The 12,556-nt window shown below is 41.2% G+C and overlaps 2 protein-coding genes across 4 annotated transcripts in view; one reads left to right on the forward strand and one right to left on the reverse strand.

Moving 5' to 3' along the window:
* The window catches only part of TG (thyroglobulin), a 227,502-nt gene that overhangs the window by 134,559 nt on the left and 80,387 nt on the right, over positions 1 to 12,556 (forward strand). Inside the window, exon 41 of the mRNA XM_061611878.1 lies at positions 1,550 to 1,749. Coding sequence (XP_061467862.1) covers positions 1,550 to 1,749 — 200 coding nt within the window. The remainder of the gene's footprint in view (positions 1 to 1,549; positions 1,750 to 12,556) is intronic.
* The window catches only part of SLA (Src like adaptor), a 32,129-nt gene continuing 21,425 nt past the window's right edge, over positions 1,853 to 12,556 (reverse strand). For all 3 annotated transcript variants that reach the window (XM_061607634.1, XM_061607617.1, XM_061607627.1), the window contains 3 exons: positions 9,938 to 10,069; positions 4,536 to 4,668; positions 1,853 to 3,186 (listed from right to left, as the gene is read on the reverse strand). In XM_061607634.1, coding sequence (XP_061463618.1) covers positions 2,979 to 3,186; positions 4,536 to 4,668; positions 9,938 to 10,069 — 473 coding nt within the window. In that variant the 3' untranslated portion in view covers positions 1,853 to 2,978. The remainder of the gene's footprint in view (positions 3,187 to 4,535; positions 4,669 to 9,937; positions 10,070 to 12,556) is intronic.

A 12,556-nucleotide genomic window follows, 5' to 3' on the forward strand; every position in this document is an offset into this window, starting at 1 on the left:
CTTCCTCAGGAGCAATGGAGATCTGTTTCCTTTTCTCTGCCTGCGCAGTTCAAATTCTGACAGATCTCCATTGCTCCTGAGAACTGCGCAGGCAGACCCCCCCAAGTCCCCTCACAGAGCTACAGTTCTCAGAGTGGGCATTCAACTGGCTACTGCCGTACCTGTACATAGGCCCTCTGTGAGGCTTTTCTTCAGCCCATTTTCCCTCCAGTCTTTTCCAACCCTCCTTTCCTCAGTTTGTTGCTTCCTCTCAAGCCCCAGTCTCTCAGTTCTCTGTCAACACGTATGGCACATTCAGACCATGGTTTAGCACCACATGAATGAGTGGCAGCAGGAGTTGGGTTTGTTCCCATCTCTTCCCCCACATGGCCACAAAGAGGGGTTCAGAAGCTTTTGATTCTGCTTTTAGTTAACCACAGCTTGCTGTGTTGTCTGGACCCAGAACTGTGGTTAATATTAACTGGGGTTAGTTTAAACAAGCCAGTTTCAGACATCTTAGTTTAAAGTTGGCTTGTTATAAACCAGTTGTAGTTAATGTTAACCACAGTTTATGAATGACACAATAAACAGCGGTTACTAAAACTGGGAATGACAGCTTCCAAATGCCTCCTTGCAGCTTCATGGCAGAAAATGAGGGAAGGGGAAGCACCAAATCCCTAGGCTCACTGCAACTTGTTCATGTCATATCAAACCATTGTTTAGCAAGATGCTCCAACACAGTCATAATATCTGGTATGACTTGAAACATGGCTATCTTTATAATCACCTACTACTAGACACGGGGGAGAAATTGGTTCAGTTTGCCTTTCAGGGTAAGCCTATCTCATTCACATCTCCAGAAACAATATGCAAACTGAAACATAGCTGTCCTTCAAAATATCAAAATTTTGAGGTGTATTCTCCAATCAAAAGAAATGCATGGGATAAAAAAGAAAAGTGAGGACAAAAATGTGTATATTAGTGAAAACAATCCATTATATTAGGGATAATTGGTTGCATAAATGTGTATATTAGGAGACACATCAATGAAAATGAGTACATTTTGTGTGTGTGGACTTACCCCCCAAAAAATAAATTATAAAGTGATATGAAAATGGGGTGAACTGATTTTAAGATTGGAAAAATGAGAAACAGAAGGCCAAATTGCCAGATTTGCCCATTCCTACCTACATGAACCTGCTGAAATATTGAGATCAGACAATGATGGTGCCAGGTGTGCTTCCCTGGGGGCAGCATTCCACCAAAAAGGCTTGTTCTCATGTTGCCGTTCTTCACACCTCCCTCAGAGAGAGAGCATGGAGAACGGCCTCAGATGATGAAAGCAGCACATAAAAACATTCCCAAGCTTTGTGGCTAAAGTGCAAGCTAATTTTAAACCACAAAGAAAATTTGAAAATGAATATGTTAGCCATCAGTGGACATGTAGACAAATGGATATTTAACATTGTTCTGGCCTTTATATATTATTGGTTGATATTTTTTTATCACCTGTAAGTACAGGGGTAACGTCCTTTCCATTAATTAATTAATTAATTCTTTCTCTCTGTAGGTTCCAGCGTGGCAAGTGGAAACTGGGGGCTTTTGGACCAGGACGCTGCTCTGAAATGGACACAGAAAAACATTGCAAGTTTTGGAGGAGACCCCGGTCAGATTACAATTGCAGCTGATCGCAGCGGAGCAGATGTTTCCAGCATTCACCTGCTTTCAGGGTATGTGGATCCAGGGGTCTTCCAAAGAGCATTGCTGATGGTGAGTGCTATTTCTTCCACAGACTAGATTTACGCTGTTTCAGATGCATTCGGAAATATGGTAGTCTTTATCCATTGACGTCTGTTTGTTTTATAATGTTTTATTATCTGGGTGGTTTTTTTACACCTTTATACATTTTTTTAAGTTTCACCAAAGGCTGATACACTGTAATTACAACTTATATTTTACAAGGGCATCACCCATATAAATAAGTTTATATATACATACTCTGGACCTCCATGGGGCTGATGATGAGTTCTAGTTATTTATGAATAAACTAAAAAAAGAAAAAGCCAGCTCTGGCTTTGATAATAGGTAGAACCTAATCTGGATCTAGTTTAGGCAGATCTAAAGCAAAATCTGGGCTGCATTACTCTAAACTGCAAGTTTTCTCTGCATAGAAAACCAGAACATCAGGGGCAAAGGATCTAACCTAGTTGACTGCCTGTGGTAGTTTTCTACTTACATTGAATGTTTTATGTTGGGGATCTTTTTAAAAAAGTGATTCTTGTACCTGCAGTCTGAATACCAGGAGGGACTGTAGTCCCTGATAAATAACTCTGTGCTTGGAATTATCTGAAGCTATACACTCTGCGGCTCCTTGGTGTGATAAACTTTCCTAAATGTCTTCTGCTGTTTGTTCAGGGCAGGGCAGAGGGAAAGATGATAAATGGAAGATCTGCTTTAGGGCATAAGATTCAGATCTGATAATTTTCCAAACTGTGACTTTATCATGACTTTACCTAAACTGAACTATGGTGATGTACTGCTGTATAACTTGTGCTTACGATAAGTAATGTGGGAGAAGAACAACCTCTGATTTGGACGATAGCCCACAGAAATGTAGCTGGTAAAAATCTGAATGACCTGGTGGGTGCATGTTTCTCTGTTCTTGCAAACAGAGGCTGTCTTGAAAGAGCTTTCCTAATCAGTTGGCATCTACTACTTTTTTGACCCTGAAATGCCTATTTCAGGGTCAGAAAAGAGCCAGGTTGTGGGAGATCCATGATCAGATCTCCCAGCCTTTTTACGTTAAAGAAGCTGAAGGGAGCTCTACATTTTTGCTTTAAACTTTAAACCTAGTCTCCAGGCTCTGTCCCTGATGGCCATGGACTCTTGTGGACTGGACTGGAAAACGATAGTTGTATTATTTCCAAGAGTGCAAAGCTGCCTATGTGTGAACAGGGAGCATCTAACTTTCTTCTTGGCTGCCCTCTGCTTCATCAGGTTCAGTCCTCGTGATAAATGAAGGGTGCTCGTGAGTCGTACTTGCTCCGGTGTATGACAGACTGGCTTTTCTTCTTGTTGTTGTTCATGTAAGAGTCAGTTGCCCCGGATAGGGCCAGATAGGAAGTGATGCTATTCCGGAGTCCATAGCTGAGACCAGAGTCCTCTATTCCAAGCATGTCTGCAATTTCATCCTCCTCCTCCTTCGCTCTTAAAAAGAAAAAAAAAGGGGAGGTTGTTTATTGTCTGAGATGTTGACACAGAATAGGCTACACCCAGAGGGCAGCGACCTCAATTGCTTAACCAGTTTCAGCTTAATTTGCACTTTAGCTTAATAATACCAAAGTATAGAAAACAGTACTACGACACATACAAATGGGCCTGGGAACTTTGCACAAAATAGAATGGCTTCCCCGCACAGGCGTGCCTGGCACCTTCACTATACAGTTTTTGGCAAATGCTGAAGACGCACCTCTTCACCCTGGCCTTTGACACCTGAGATGTATGTTTTCAGGACACACCCTATTCCTGTGACTGTAATTAATTTTAACTGTTTTCAATGCTGAATTTTAAATAGTTGTAAACCGTCCTGGGACCTATTGGTAAAGGGTGGATAATGATGATGATAATAATAAAAAATAATAAATGAGGAGGAGGAGGAATGGGATTTGCATCCCTGCCACTTATCCGCTCCACCCCACCCCACTCACCCCTGCCATAACAGAGGAGGAGGGAGAGAAGGGCCCCCCCTTCTCCACAATGCCAGGAGCGAGTGGGACAGAGCAGGGTGAATTGGATTGGCAGGGGCTGAATCTCATCCCTAAGAAGAAGAAGAAGTTTTTTTAAAAATTTGATTAAAAATGTAAATGTACAAAAATTTACATTTGGGAAGGGGAAGAAAACAACAGCAAACAAACAAAATACAAGGACCAAACAAATCACATCTGGCACGGCTCTAGTTCTCTTAAATCATGGCAGCAACCCTTTTTAAAAACAACTCACATAGCCAGTGACAACCACACAATTTGACTACAAAGGTGGCAGCTAGGATGCCTTGTGAACAGGCCTCCAGGAGAACAGGAATTATACTCTGATTGATAGAGTGAGCTACAGGATTGTTACATTACTGTATCGCTGAGTAAATGTGGCCTTAGCAAAAGCATCAGCTGCTGCTCCCCTCAAATCAGTTTCCAATCCTTTTATTTCCCACCTCTTTTCTCCATGTGCTTGCTAGCATTCCTTTTTTAAATTTTGAAAGCCAAAACCAAATTCCACAAGTGTGCTTATATTGCTCAGACTGAGTAATTTATTCCAGTTGCAAAGTTGGGGCTCTGTGGATGCAGAACCTCCGATCTCCATCTCCTGGATTGAAATAGCCATTTCTTAGCATGAACTAGCCTTTCCCAACCTGATGCCTTCCAGACTTTTTGGACTACAACTCCCTTAATCCATGACCATTGGTCATGCTGGCTGGAATCGATGGGAGTTGCTGTCCAAAACATCTGGAGGGCATCAGGTTGGAAGAGGTTGTCCCATAAGCTGCCTCAAGCAAAAGGTACCTCTGCTTATCCTTCCATGTGAAGGTTTTGTTGCGCATCATCACAGGAGGCTCTTGATTCCTTACTTCATTGTTGCTAGTGTGCTGGGTGAGGCAGGGAGTTGTGAGCATGCAGCAGAGACCATCAGCTACCTCTGAAATAAGGAATGAATGTAAAATGAGTTGCCAGCCAAAATTATCTCTTCCTTTTTGCTATACATCTGTTTGTTACATTTCTATATCATCCTTCAGTTCCCAGGGCAGATTACAATAAAAACTTAAAAATGAATTCTAAAAACATGTTGGTCACCCTCATATTCAGCAGCAAACTTCTGCACTCAAGTCCTCCTTGTGTGGACTTCCCATAGGCATCTGGCTGACCCAAGTTGGGACCAGGATGCTAGACTAGATGTGCCTTTGGCCTGATCCAGTGGGCTCTTCTTACGTCCTTAAAAACAGGCATAAAAATCCAGAGCTTGGAAAAGTTACTTTTTTGAACTACAACTCCCATCAGCCCCAGCCAGCATGGCCACTGGATTGGGCTGATGGGCGTTGTAGTTCAAAAAAGTAACTTTTCCAAGCTCTGCCATAATCATATATGTTGGGAAGGCGACTGAGATTGATATGGACCACTCAGGTTACAGCAGAGCTGGAGTAAATAGAGACCTCTGTTGTGTTTTTGTTTTGTTATTGAAAAGCCGATTTTGTACTCTCCCCCCAGAAATAAATGGTCTTGAACAATTCTACCATCACCCCGATTTCAGGGCAGATTCCTTAATGTGACAATTTCACTCCATTTGGATATTTTGGGAACATACTGAGCTATTGCATACCATCCCTTTATTTTGGGTTTCACAAGTCCTTTAAAACAGTAATTTTAGCTGCAGTTATACAGATTTGTAATTCAAAGCTGATAAATGTTTTCTGCCATGCAATTCAATGCTCCCAACCAAACAACTTTTGGATACATGAGCAAACTATGAATTAGTCATTCGTTATGTTTCTTTGACACCTTTTAAATTCAATATATCTAATGGGCCGGTCTGCCACATGTACACAGTAGTCAGTGGCAGGCATACAAGAGCTCCAGAAATTAAATTGGCTTGTCTTACAAATATTATTCAAGAGTTCTGTTTTTTCACAGAGGCCACATCTGCACTATACATTTAAAATATTACAATGCCACTTTACCAGAGCTACAATTCCCAGAGTGGTTTAACAATCAATCCTTCCCAGGGAATTCTGGGAACTGTCGTTCTGTGGGGGGAATTGGGGGGGGTCTCCCAACAACATTCAGCACCTGTAACAAACTACAGTTCCCAGGATTCTTTGGGGGAAGCCATGGCTGTTTAAGTTGGTATCATAGTACTTTAAATAAAGAGTGTGGATGTGGCCAGAGATAGCTGCGGATGTTTAAGGAATCCAGTTTTTCTGTTTTCTCATACCAGCTGATTGGATCCACACTTCCCACCTCAATGTGTGGATCAAAACTTAACTGTCTGCTGCCTTTCACACTTCCTGAATGTTTTTATGCAGTTCTGAGCTATCAATAAATCAAAATATATTTAAAAATAAATATTTTGTCATAGTGATTTGCGTAGACTGGTGGAGCTGCAGCAATGGCCTCCCAGCAGTGGAGTCACTGCCTCTTACTGGATTGGAGACTGAGAGGAGTGAGGCAGCAGTAAGGTTGGGGCTGTATGGATTTATTGGCAGAACCAGTCTGGTGTTCCTAGCCACACAGCCCTGACCTCCCCACTACCTCATCCCTCTCGCTCCCCGTAAGCAGCAGCGAGTCCGCTGCCAGGAGTAATATTTGAGATGAAATACATTTTGGAACAGGGATTGGGCAGAAATTCCATTGTTAGCTTTTAAAGCAGAATTTATCAAATTTGCACTTTCCAAAACTACATGAAAACTAAAGTACAGCCCTCCTTCAAAATGCACACTTATTCGAATTTTGGAGTGCAGTTCTCCAGCCAGTGTTTACAAAAATGCATGTATTAGAGCAAAGCTTGCATAAAATGAATATATTAGTTAAAACAACATACAAAGCATTATACTAGGAACAATTGCTTGCAAAATGTCTACATTAGTCAAAACTGCATACAAATGTACACTAAAATGCTGCAGAATTTTCATGAGGATTTTTGTCAAAAATATTGCAAATTGCTACAGAAATGTGGAGAACTGAATTTAAGATTGGAAAAATTAGATATTGACAGATATTTCTTTATTTTAGAATACATAGTTTATGAAAAATACATTTAAAATGCATGTTTAAATGCTTGTGTGTGGTTTTTTAAAACTGCATAATACAGAGATAGGATGGAATGGGGTGATGTGCAGAAGCGATACAGGCCAGGAATAGTCTAATTTAACCATCACTACGTATAGAGTTAACTGCTGTAGGCACTTCAATGCATTGTAATCCTGAACAGTTAACTCTAATGCATTGTGAAGGAAAACAAGTGGACTGCTGGCTAGCAATTGAATCAGGTATCAGTGGTTCTGGAGGAGATTAAAATGGCTTTCAAAGTGTTAGGAGAAAGTACTTTTGCCCTATGCTGACTTTTTTCAGTAGTCCAACAATTAAACATCAGTTTATGGTGGTGATTTTGTTAGTTAGGGTGTGTATGGAAAAATCTATGTCTGCAAAACAGGTTAGAACTGGCTGTAAAATTAGCCGTTGATCATCATATGTCTTCCACTTTTTCACATCCTCTTTGCAAACTTGCAAAAAGCAAACAGCTTTGAAATGCATGATGAAGAAACATATCATGATGCTGCCTTTTGGCTGCTGGCTCTCTCTATCCACAAAAATGGCTGAAACAAACGTACGCTGCCTGCTGATATTTATCTAGTGCTGATTTATGAAGCCCTGCTCCATTTTCCTTTCCTGCGTTGTGTCAGCCACGATTGAATTCTGAGAAATGGCTCAGCTTTTAGGCAAATGCTGTGGCTTCACACCATTTTAAATGCAGCAATATTGGCATTAATTGTCAATTGTTAACATAGTATTTCCCCTGCAGAAGTTCTCTGGAAGGCTCTGCCCATTTTCATTCTCTTGTTCTGAGATGTGTAATTTGCCACTCAAAACTGATCTTTGCTTTTGATAATCAGAGCTTGTGAGTGCACATTGTGCTTTCAACCTTACAGTGTCTTAATTGGCCTCATCGCTCACGTAACTCAGTTTACAGGTGTGATGCTTGCAAAAAATCCCAGAGAAGAACATGATGGAGACTAGTCTTGCTATGGCAAAGGTATCATGTTCAAGGAAAGCACCAGTGGGGATTGCTTTCCACATTGCAATCACATGATTCCTGCAACTTCTAAAAGGCATGCAAATATAATGTTGGAGGAACATGTGTCTGATTGCAACAGTGCACCGTAGCACTGAGCTACAAGAAAGCTCTTCATCAACACTGTTGCCCCTTCCCTATGAAAAATGGCACCTCCCCTTTTTGTCAATTTTTTGATTCACACTCTTTTACAAAAGGGTGTGAGAATGTCCACAAGAGAATGAGTATTGATGGGAGAGGGCAGTCATCCCTGCTGCAAAGCAAAACTGGCTGATCTCCTTTGCCCTCAGTCCAGTTGTGCGTAGTTGACTAAAGATGCGAACACACCATAAAGCAAATTACCCCCCCCCCAGGAACTGTAGTGTGTTAAGTATGGGGGGAATTGTAGCTCAGTGAGGTTTAAACTACAATTCCCATGATTCTTTAGGGGAAATAATGTCTTTTAAATATATAGTGTGTGGCAGAATGTGGATGAAAATGCATACCTGAATGTGCATCCCATTGAAAATAATGTAGTGCTTATGGATGGCACTCACACTTGGATGTGCTTCTGAATGCTGTCATAGAATCACAGGGTTGGAAGATACCTCACAGGTCATCTAGTCCACCCCCTGCCAATAGAGCAAATATGCCCCTTTAGCATCCCTGACATAATCGTAGAGTTGGAAGGGGCCTATAAGGACATCAAGTCCAACCCCTTGCTCAGTGCAGGAATCCACAGGATGGCAACCTAGGGGTACGGAATCAGCAAGTTTCATTTATTCTCATATCATCACTTTCAATCAGATGCATTTCTTCACCATCTGCCACTGCTCATCATGCACAGACCAAGACCTTTCTGTGCAGGACTTAGAAGTCAGCAAACTCTCCGTACTGCTTGGCAAGACAGGATGGATTGGTTCTATTGCCCAAGAAACAGGAACTTATTCCTTCTCCCTACTCAACATTCAGACTGAGGGCAAATGTAAGCACTTTGTTAGGCACCAGTGATATCATTACATAGCCAAATCTGTTGGGCTGTATATAGCATTGGGACCTGATACCTGCAATCTGATATCTTACCCCTTATATACCCAGTCGATCACTGTTCTCTGCAGGTAAGGGCCTCCTGCAGATACGATCTTAACAGGAGGTCCGTTCCGCACAACATAGGAAGTTAGTGTTCTGGCAATGACACTTTGGAATGCCCTCCCTTTAAATATTAGACAGGCACCATCTCTGTTATCTTTTCAGCGCCTACTGAAGACCTTCCTCTTTCAACAAGCCTTTTAAGTTGAGACTTTATCCCAGTCTGCGTCTGTACTGGAGTTGCTTTTTAATTGTTTTTTAACTCTGTTTTTTGGATGTTTTGTTTTAATATGTTTTTAAAGCTGTTTTGTTTTAATATATTTTAAAGTATTTTGTTTTTAATATGTTTTAAAGTGCTTTTAGTGTTTTTGTTTGCCACCCATATTACTTGGGGGGGGGGCTTCAATGTGGTTTGCCTGTCTACCAAGGTGAACAATACCATTGTTTGTTTATATGTGTATATATATATATCCTGGAGAACTGCTGCCTGTCAGTGCTGGCAATGCTGAAGTTCATGGACTAATGATTTCACTCAGTATAAAGCAGTTCCACTATGTTCCTAAACAAGTTAAATATCTTTAAAGTAGGGGGATTTTCTGGGAGGTTTTACACAGTCCTTAAAAGCCCACTGTTCACCTAGACAATTATTGTGTACAACAATCCTGTGCCATATTAGCACATCCATGCGCTTGTGAAGTATAGGAAGAGAGCATCTTGCAAAACTGGATACTTTTTGCTGCAGACTCATAGTGTGACTCTTGGGTGACACTTAAGCAATTGCTGCTGCTAAAGCAAACCTTGACATTTTTTCACATATTTCCACACACTGGCATCCCATGTTCGGGACAGTTATCTGCCAAAACAGATTTGCAGCCTTGTTGAAGCACATCTTAATAGTAGTTGAGCATTGCATGGAGATCATCATTTGCAATTGCACATCATGCTCTCCACTTGAAAGCCAAGGCATGAGTATAAATAAAAACAGAATTATGCGGTGAGTTGTGCTTCTGAGAGCTTGAAAAGAATCTATTTCACTTAGAACATTCACTCTTACCAGAATAGTGATTTACGAGGTCCTCAAGGCACTGAAAAGTTTGCCGAGGGGAGATATAATACCAGTTGTTTGGCAGGCGGAAGATTCTGTAATGTTTCACCTGTATGTGCCGGACCGACAAGGAATATAAACCTAGTGAAAACAGCAAAGTCAAATGATCATGCATCCCCTGGTTACTGAGAAACTTAGGAGCAGTTTAGATGTTTTAGGGGAATACAGACTTTGCAAACACACCTCATTATTACACCATTTTATTTGTCATATTAACTAATTTCATTTATTTATTTTGATTTGGTTTGATTTATATCCCACCCTTTCTCCCAGTGGGACCCAGGGTGGCATACAAAAGCACCAAAACACTTCAAAACATCATAAAAACAGACTTCAAAATTATGTTAAAACACAACAACCATTAAAAACATATTAAAACAAAACATCCCTATAAACATTTTTTAAAAAAGCTTTAAAAATGTTTTTTAAAAAGCTTTAAAAATATATTAAAAAGCAACTCCAACACACATGCAGCCTGGGATAAGGTCTCTACTTAAAAGGCTTGTTAAAAGAAAGGCTTGTTAATCTCTAATGAATAATTGGAATTTTAGCTCAGTGCTGATGGTTGCTTATCAGAGGCTGCTATGAATTTCTTAGCAGAGAGACCCCCCCAATTTCAAGAAATTCCCAGGATTCCCACAGGAAGGGAGTGATTGTTATCTGTTACAGGGATAGGGTACCCATGACCCTCCAGACTGCAAGTCCCATTAGCTCCACCCAACATGGCCAATGGTCAGGGAGGATGGGAGTTGTAGTCCAGCAACATCTGGAGGGCTACAGTTTCCCCACCCCAACCTAGTCAAAATCTGTGGGTACCTATCATTAGAGATGGGACCTTTTTGCTATTACAGGAGTTCTCCTACTATTTGATTTTCATGATCATTGTAACATGTGAAGTAAAGGCTCACATATCTCAGTGGTGACACCTTTTGAGATATCGGACACACATTTGCGTGGTTCTGAAATGTGTGCTTTGGAAAGGGACTATCTATACAACAGTCACACTTTTTGTTGCCCTCCTCCCCATCCTACCTTGCTTCCATTTAACCAATACCCAGCCTCCTCTTTGTCCTGTTGATGACCAGTTTTCCCAGTTAGGGAGGTAAACCAGCTGCAACTCTATTTAGAGTGTTTAGACCTGGCTTTGGTCTCTCTCACACTGCTAACATCCAACCTTGACTACTGTACTGCAGTTTATGCAGCCACCCAGATGTTGGTGGGGGCTTGGACATTTGTACCAGTTACACTTGGCTGCCTGTGTATTTCTGGGACTGAGTCAAATTGCTTGTGTTAACCGTCTAAAGCCCTTTATTCCTTGGCACAGACTATCTGAAGGACTGTCTTCACCCATACAATCCTGCCCATTGCTTGCTGGTACTTTCCCAGGCCCATTCAAGGCACTTACAGTTGTGTTTAAAGCCCCAAATTACTTAGGCCCCAAATATCTGAAAAACCATCTCCTTCCCTATGGACCCTCTTAGGTGTTAAGATCAGCAGAGGGGGCCATCTTGGTAGTTCCACTGCCCTCTGAAGTTTGATGTGTGTGTGGCCTGGGACAGGGCATTTGCTGTGGCAGTTCCTAAATTGTGAGATTCCCTCCCCACAGAGCTGCATCCAGAATCTTCATTATGTGGTTTGTGTTGTATGCTGAAGGCACAGCTCTTTACCCTGGCTTTTGACACTAGTAGGACAATATGGAGTGAGAAATGCCAGACATTCAAAATGGATTTAGAAAGGGAAGAGGCACCAGAGATCATATTGCAAACATACGTTGGATAATGGAACGGACCAAGGAATTTCAGAAGGAAATGGCCCTGTGCTTTATAAATTGCAGCAAAGCCTTTGACTGTGTAGATCACGAAAAACTATAGAATGCTTTAAAAGAAATGGGGCTGCCACAGCATCTGATTGTCCTGATGCACAACCTATACTTTGCACAAGAGGCTACTGTAAGGAGAGAATATGGAGAAACCAATTGGTTCCCCATCAGAAAGGGTGTTTAATCTGTATGCAGAACATATCATACGGAAAGCGGGATTGGACCAAGATGAAAGAGGTGTGAAAATTAGAGGGAGAAATATCAGTAATTTAAGATATTTAAGATATGCAGACGATACCATACTCTTAGCAGAAACCAGTAATGATTTGAAATGAATGCTGATAAAAGTTAGAGGAAAGTGCAAAAGCAGGACTACAGCTGAACGTCAGGAAGACTAAAGTAATGACAACAGAAGATTTATATAACTTTAACGTTGACAACGAGGACATTGAACTTGTCAAGGATTATCAATACCTAGGCACAGTTATGAACCAAACTGGAGACAATAGTCAAGAAATCAGAAGAAGGCTAGGACTGGGGAGGGCAGCTGTGAGAGAAGTCGAAAAGGTCCTCAAATGCAAAGATGTATCACTGAACTCTACAGTCAGGATAATTCAGACCATGGTATTCCAGATCTCTCTCTCTATGGATGTGAAAGTTGGGCAGTGAAAAAAGTGGATAAGAGGAAAATCAACTCATTTAAAATGTGGTGTTGGAGGAGAGCTTTGCACATACTATGGATGCCATGT

Source organism: Rhineura floridana, chromosome 1, assembly GCF_030035675.1.
Source record: "Rhineura floridana isolate rRhiFlo1 chromosome 1, rRhiFlo1.hap2, whole genome shotgun sequence".
NCBI lineage: Eukaryota > Metazoa > Chordata > Lepidosauria > Squamata > Rhineuridae > Rhineura > Rhineura floridana.